This window comes from Alligator sinensis, unplaced genomic scaffold (assembly GCF_000455745.1).
Source record: "Alligator sinensis unplaced genomic scaffold, ASM45574v1 scaffold79_1, whole genome shotgun sequence".
Taxonomy (NCBI): Eukaryota; Metazoa; Chordata; order Crocodylia; family Alligatoridae; genus Alligator; species Alligator sinensis.
The window spans coordinates 404,356-412,211 of NW_005842706.1; the positions used below are offsets into that span (position 1 = coordinate 404,356).

The window sequence follows — 7,856 nt, forward strand, 5'->3', positions numbered from 1 at the left end:
AGTGAGCCAATTGACTCAACAAGAAGGAGCAATTCAATGGCCAATTCCAAAAACTAGTTTCAGGCTATGAATCCCAGTCCCATTTGGGAAGCTAGCTTGGGTCTGTAGGTAGGAGCCTGATTCCAGGAGAGATGCGAGGTTTCAGACCCTCTCTGCAATGCTTCCTATCATAGGCAATGCATTGGGGGGGGGGGGGGGGAGGGAGGCAAGGGGGTATATGCCCCCCCCGGATTTCTGCACCAACAGTGGGGCATGGGGCTGCAGCCTGGTTGGAGCCAGCACCCAACAGCAGCGCGGGTGGTGGCGATGCAGTTGTGTCCCCCTCCTTCCCCATCCCACCACCCCATCAACACTTATGCATCCTTATATGCTTCCTATACTCTTCCATTGAAATATCCCCTCACTCAGCAAACTTATCTTTGGGTTACCCCACTCTCTCCATTTAAAGCAAAAGGAATTTATACACCAACTTGGTGAATTCCACTGCCAGAGCTGGGCACCTCTTATATGCAAAAATACTCATTCCCACCACATCTATCTCTCTTCTTGGCTGTGGTCCCCAGCTAGGAGAACATCCTTGCTTCTCTACCAGCTCCCCATTCCTCAACAACAACAAAGTAAGTGATTAATCTCCTCAGGTCAAATACCTAAGCACTAGCTTAGTTCAGCTGCATAGTTTCTTCTACTGATGCCCATGACTCCAAAGTAAACATTGTTTCCTTGATAGTTTAATGCATAGTAGCCTTTCAAGGGAGTGCATGTGTACAACCCTTAATCAGTCCCATAGACATGGGTTAGTACTGCTTGGAGCTCTTAAAGATAGTTTTCTGATTAGGCCCTAGGGGTTAACTAGCATATATCATGCTTGTCATTGCATGCTGAAATAGACCTTCTAGAAACAGAGATATCATCCTTAAGTTAGTGGAACTGAAACAACTTATACCACTTTTGATTTGGGCCCACGGAGTCTTACTGGAAGATGAAAGGGAAAAAATTGCCTAATGCATCAAAGAATGTTAACAGATCCCCATTACCTACTGACAGCTAAGGTAAAGGAATAGTAATTTATTTGATTTTATCCTTACTTAGGAGCTTTCACAGGATAAGATGCTATACCATAATGGAATCTGTATTATATTGATTTCAACAGCAAGCCTGGATGCATAGTCAGGGTCATGGTGTGTGCAGGTGGGGATGTATGAAAAAGACATTAAGTCAAAGATAAATACTGCAATTATTATTATTATTCCTTAGAGGACTTGTTTAGGGATAGATCTGGCACATTCTTCAATGATATTGTACTAAGAGTTAAACAAATAAGTCTCCATTCTTAGTCTAGTGTAATAATTCTCAACAAGGGTGATATACAGAGTCAGCACTGTTAGCTGTGCAAACACAGGATTCAAAAGGCAAACACTGAGATTTCAGATAGGAATCTATAGTGTCAAAAACAGTCTGATCTGTTGTGATCTCTGAGCGCTGTGCAAGAGAAGAATTGCTCTATTATTTTTCCATACTAAAAAACATGAGTGAAAGTTAAGAATTGGCACTTTCTAAGAGGAGCTAAGTCTAAAAAGGTTGAGAACCACTGGTTTAGTGTCAAACTGGACCACTTAAAAATCTTGTTAATAATCTTGTTTGGCATTAATTTAGATACTATAGTAAGTGAGATCAGAAAGACAAACAGAAGGACAAATGGTGTGTACATGTGTGTGGGAGTGTGACATACCTTCAGACAGGCTGTCAAGAGTGATTTTCACCATTTTCCTATAAAGTACATGTGCATAACTGCTAAATTATATTAGCACAAGAGATTCAGGAACCAAAGTTCATTGGCTTTCACTGGAAGTTTGATCCTTAGATCCCTCAAGCTCTTTTAAACATTTCCGTTTTAGACCGAATCATGCCATTTACAGGTATTACATTAAGTGAATGTGTGCATGCGTGCACATGAAAGATAACTCTGTGATTTATGGTCCTCATTTCTAGTATGTCTAGTCAGTTATTCTTGAGAAAAAGCCCCATGGTTCATTTTTATTTATTTATTTTTTTACAGTCAGTGCAATTACTGATGATGATGATTATGCTCATAGAAATATTAGCCATATGCAAAAAAAAGTTTACAGGGTAGAACCCTAAATATCTCTTACATTCATGTTGCTGCTGCTGGATATATGATGACTGTTAAATGTAATTAGGATTTTTAGGTGTGTGGGGCGGTATTTAAATATGGTTGAAATTATGACTCAGCTGCTGTTGCACTTACTGTAACAATACATCTGTATTTTTGTTCCTTTTAATATATTTGCTTGCATATTTAAATTAATGCTAGATGAGTTTAATTTCAAATCAAGTTCCTAAAATACTCTGGCATCAAGGGAGATTAGCAGAGTATGTGTAGAGATGGATAAAATTAACCTCATTTATCAATTGTTGTCAAAATATTTCTCTGTTCTGCTGTACAGTCTGAATAGCAAAAAAGAGCCTGATCCATTTATGAAACACTGGTAGATTTTATGATGTGATTACTGGTAACAGCAAGAGACTGCTTGATGACCCATGTAGACCCTTCTATGCCTGTGTCTCAGGGGAGGGGGGGAATAAAAATTGTGTTTTTACCTTTTCATCAGATAAATAAAAATATTGAAACTGGCATAATATTATGAGAAGGAGGTGGTGAAGGAAGAAGAAAATACAGATGTGGGGTTTGGAGTAAATGACCCTTAACCGTCTTTGCAACCCATGATTTTCTTATGATTCTGATTATTATTTTATCCCCCTGCCTTTCACTGTCTCAGAGAGAATGCCATTGTTAATGTAGGTCTAACTTAGGTCAAGGCATCAGTGAATCTAGAATATTATCACCTTTCTTGATCCAGAGGTGCCTAAAGTCTTCCAGTAGAACCAATTTCCAATGTGCAGGATATTGCAGATACTGCCATGATGAGATCCCAACAAACCACAAACATTTCAAGCTATACTTTTCTTCTTCCTGCCCCACATTTCTAGTTTTAACCTGTGAATTAATTTCATCCTCATCCCAGGTATATTGTTTCCATTTCTCCATACAAACCAGACCCCTTTAATCTTTAAAAAAGTCTTTCCTTTTGTCTCAGCATTGCAGACACTGGAAAAAGGGATACAACAAAGGTGGCAAGGAGCTGCCACTGCTATTATTTCTAAAGCACCCAGCTAAGGCTGAGGTTCCTTTTTTCTAGGTGCTGTACATAGGTAAGAAAGACTTACTCAAAGAGCATATAGTGGTGGTGATGATACCAACACTGAAAAGTAATCTCTAATATGTGCTTGATTCTGCCAGTATCAATCCAACAAAATATTTATCCTGGGGATTAAATGCACCCATGCATGCACTCAAACACACTCTTAGAACCAGACTCTAATTGCTCATCTAGGCACCTAAATGGGACACAGATGACATTTAGGCACCTAAGCTGCAAAAAAAAACCCACCTGAGCCACAAAACCCTTTGGGTGCCTAAACCCTGGATTGCAGACGCTCTAGACCCCTAAACAGAATCACCTCAGTCTGAGCAGCGAGATATCTTCATTCTGTCTACACTTTAGTGTGATTCAGATACAGGCACTTGAGGGCCTTCATCCACCAGGCATGCTCTGAGCATGTGTAGCACATGCATGTAATGTGCAGGTTTTACACCTGCTCCAAGTGTGCATGGTAAATCAGAGGGATCCATCTGGGGATGATCCCCACATCTTACAGAATAGTCTATTGGTTAGACTTACTTAGGGAGTGGGAGATTGGGATTTTAGACCCATCTCAGCCACTGCCATACCATACAGTAGTCAAGTGCAGTAATCTCTACTGCTTCTGCTAGAGTTGTGCAGAAAGCAGTGCATGATACCTGGTACCAGAAGGAGAGCAAATGGAAAGGAGCCTGACTATAGTCTTGTGTAGAGACATTTAGCCCGAAGGCAAGCACCTTAAACTGTGATCCCTATTTCAGGATTTTGTGTCTAATGTAAAATAACTAAACAACCCTGGGAGTCAGGACAGACACCAGGTTGTCTCACTGTGTGTAGGAGAATGGCCTAACCTTTAGGCAACAGATTTAGGCTCCCTTCTGCTTTCTGTCCCTCTTTTTATAGGCTGGTGGTTCAGGCACTCTCCTGGGAGATGGAAAAAATGAGTTTGAATCCCCTCAGGCTGAGGGGATTCTCCTCAGGCTGAGGGCTGAACCCAAGTCTCTAACTTCCTGACCAAGTGCTGTAACCTATAGGCTTTTATGTAAAAGGTGGGCACTGACACCATCCCAACAACAATGATGTTGGTTAGGCATCTGTTCTCAGAAGTGGATGAAGTGCTTTGAATCCTAAAGGTGCTTATGTACAGCCAAGAGCCTGACTCTGGAGAAAGATGGGTATTGGGTAATCCCTGTGCATGCCCTTTCATGTTGACTAGTTCCAGTATCAGTTTTCTGAATCACTCTTTGGAGATCCCATTGACAGTACAGACTGTACAGACTAACACCGTTTATTTGAGCAGAGACATAATTAGCTTGTGCTAGTGTTAAGTCAGGTAGAAGGCAGGGAAGAGCTGCACCTCATAGACTAAATTGGAGATGTGTAATCTTTTTGTGAGCCCATAGCTTACTTCATCAGCTGCTAACCCAATAACATAGTAAAATAAGGAAAAGTTATCAGCAAAGACAAAGGCCTATAGAAATCAAAGCCAAGTGCCAATGCAGCTTTTAAAAATGCCCAACTTCAACCTATAGCACTACCTGACTCTTGTGGAGTGGTGTGTGTGTTTAAATCAGTAGAGGTCAAAGGTATTTTCAAGGCAGGTCAGCACCACTGTTTCCATTTCATACACAGAAAAACTCACTTCTCTAACCCAAAGCCAAAGGGTAGTGCAAGAAATAGAACCACCAGTACCCGAGTTTCAAGCCAGCATATTCCATACTAGACTACACATTAGCCTGTAAGGATATAACCCCTTGCACTGAAGATCAATTTATGAGCTAGCCAAATTATTAATTATGAGTCAAGCTGGGAATGATAAGAGCCAGGGTGCAGTTGGCCCTTACACCCTTTAAGACCCAGCCCGATGTTCATGTGTCATTTACACTCCAGGAACTTCAAAGCCAATGTGACTAAAGGAAGGACAAAGCTGAGATTAACATATTGCTGAGCAATTCTTAGACCTGTTTGGTCAGCAACTACCATTGGAGTTTTCAAAGGCACAAAGGACACTGACATTCCCAAAGCCCCTTTGGAAATCAATGAGATTTGGGCACCTACTTCCTATCTGTGCCTTCAACAAACTGTACCAGAGAATATAAAAACTGAAAGGGGGTACCTAGACAAGATGCACTCTGTAGCTGCCTAATTAGCTCCACAATAAAGCATCTTCACCTACACGTGTGGAGCTATTGGGCCAGAGTAAACTAAGTAACTCTGTGGCAAGTTAGTACTGTCCATAGGCAGCGGCAGGCCAGGACTAATGGGGCTTAGCTCCCCACAAGTGGGGGGCAGCAGGTAGGGCCTCAGGACAGCCCAGGCACAGGCTCCAAGAAGCAGCAGCAGTGGGGGGAGGGGTGCACACAGACACAGACACACTGCCAGAGCCTGCAGCAGCCTGGGTCATGTAGAGCACTGCCCAGCACATCAGGTAAGTCTGTCATGGGAAAATGGCACCGGGGGGGGAGCACAGATTGAGACCCCCACGGTGAGGGATGGAGTGGGGCAAGGGCAGGGGCAGGAGAAGGGCCTGGGATGAATGGGGCCCCCAGGCCAGGGTGGGTTCCCACCACTGTGCACACTCTGGGGGAGCTCCAAGATGGACATGCCCTCTGGATCTGTGCACATGGTGGAGCTGGCTGCCACTGCAGGCTGGAGCCTGTGCCCTGAAGCCACTGCCCCAGAGCAGTGCAATGCCATGCACCTGCTGCACACAGAGCACAGACTCTAGCCTACAGCCACCTCCACCCCATGCACAAATTCATGGAGCATATGCCCCCCAGGCCTCCCTTCGGGTGTGCACAGCAGTGTTATTCCCCCCCTGCCCCTGGATAAGCCACCCAGGCTCTGACCCTCACACAACCTGCCCTGATGCCCCATTTACCCCTTGGACTCCCTGCTAGTTGGGGCTGCACTGCCCCAACTCAACGTGCTTCAGTGCCAGACGTGTAAATATTGCAACTGAGAGCAATAAACTCCAGAGAAAATGGCTCCAGAGTTTACTGCATGACACTGATTTCACATGTAGATGTGCCCACTGTGAAGCATCATAATAAACCAGGCATCTGTGTCTGCAGAATGATGTATTTATTCTGAACCAACTAACTTTATTTTTCCTTTTGTTTTCTAATTTTCCTTCTTTTTGTTGTTTCTCCTTTCCCTCTTGCTTCCTCTTTTTTCTATCTCTATAATTCTTCTTCTATTGACCATTTCTTTCTACTACTTTCTTTTTTAGTTGGCTTTGCTTTTTTACAATTCTTTCACATTTTCCTCTTCTTCTCCACTTTCCCTCCGATACTCTGGTCTGTCACCATGGAATGGGAGAACAGCACCAGATTCCAAGAGTTCATTCTCCTGGGATTCCCGACCATTGTAGAGATACAGGTGCTGCTCTTTGTGATATTCCTGCGGCCTACATTCTGACTCTTCTGGAGAACTTGGTCATCATTGCCCTGATCAAAACAAACCATCACCTCTGCAAGCCTATGTACTTCTTCCTCAGCAACCTTTCCTTTCTAGAGGCCTGGTATGTCTCAGTCACAATCCCCAAATTACTGGTGAATTTCTTGTCTGAAAGGAAGAGCATTTCTTTTGTAGGATGCATGACCCAGCTCTATTTCTCCAGCTCCCTCATATGCACAGAGTGCATGTTCCTAGCTGTCATGGCTTATGATCGCTATGTGGCTATCTGCAACCCATTGCGCTACCCAGCCATCATGAGCCGCCACCTTTGTGTGCAGCTAGCATTATGCTCTTGGCTAACTGGTTTCCTGGCTTCCATGCTGAAAGTTTTCTTCATCTCCTGGCTGTCATTCTGTGGTCCCGATATCATCAACCATTTCTTTTGTGACATCAGCCCCTTACTGAATATGTCATGTGCTGACATGACCACAGCAGAAATAGTGGACTTCATCCTGGCCTTGATCATCCTACTGGTCCCACTCTCCATCACCATCATCTCCTACGTCTGCATCATTGGCACCATCCTGTGCATCCCCACAGCCCAGGGAAGGAAGAAAGCCTTCTCCACCTGTACTTCCCATCTCACTGTGGTCGTCATTTTCTTCTCAGCAACTCTTTTCATGTATGCAAGACCCAAGAGAATTCACCCTTTTGATTTGAATAAATTGGTTTCAGTTGTGTATACTGTTGTCACCCCAATGCTAAACCCCTTCATTTACTGCCTGAGGAACCAGGAGGTGAAGGGAGCACTAAGGAAAACCTTCTGCAACAAAAGTCCCATACCAGAGGCTTCTGTACCCAACATACACATCACTTCCCATCAGTGAAACAGACAATTCCTTACTAGTGGAAGTTGATGGCTAGAAAATGATATTTAGAAATTTGCTTTTGGAAATTGACTTGTAGGTTAAGTAGATATGAATTAGAATAATGGTCTATGGGTATGGCAAGGGTTAATTTGTTTCTAAAGGGCTGTTTGACAATTTCCTTCAAGACCTACTGTGTCTGAAACCAACAGACAAGCTGACATACACAGGCTGGGTAAATTGAAAATATCTACCACACTGTTCAATAACATGAGATAAGGGACTCTGCCACATTGGCCAAGTCACAGTGACTAGCTGCAAAGCCGTTGGGATTTCTGGTTTTGGTGGAGGGACCGAATTAAGACACTGG

At 43.4% G+C, this 7,856-nt stretch overlaps 1 protein-coding gene across 1 annotated transcript; it reads left to right on the top strand.

Moving 5' to 3' along the window:
* Positions 1-6,530: 6,530 nt before the first annotated feature.
* On the top strand, positions 6,531-7,507 carry LOC102370575 (olfactory receptor 6B1-like). The gene is given in 2 exon segments (XM_014524908.1): positions 6,531-6,624; positions 6,627-7,507. Coding segments are annotated over 2 exon segments (975 nt in total).
* The last annotated feature ends 349 nt before the right edge of the window (positions 7,508-7,856 follow it).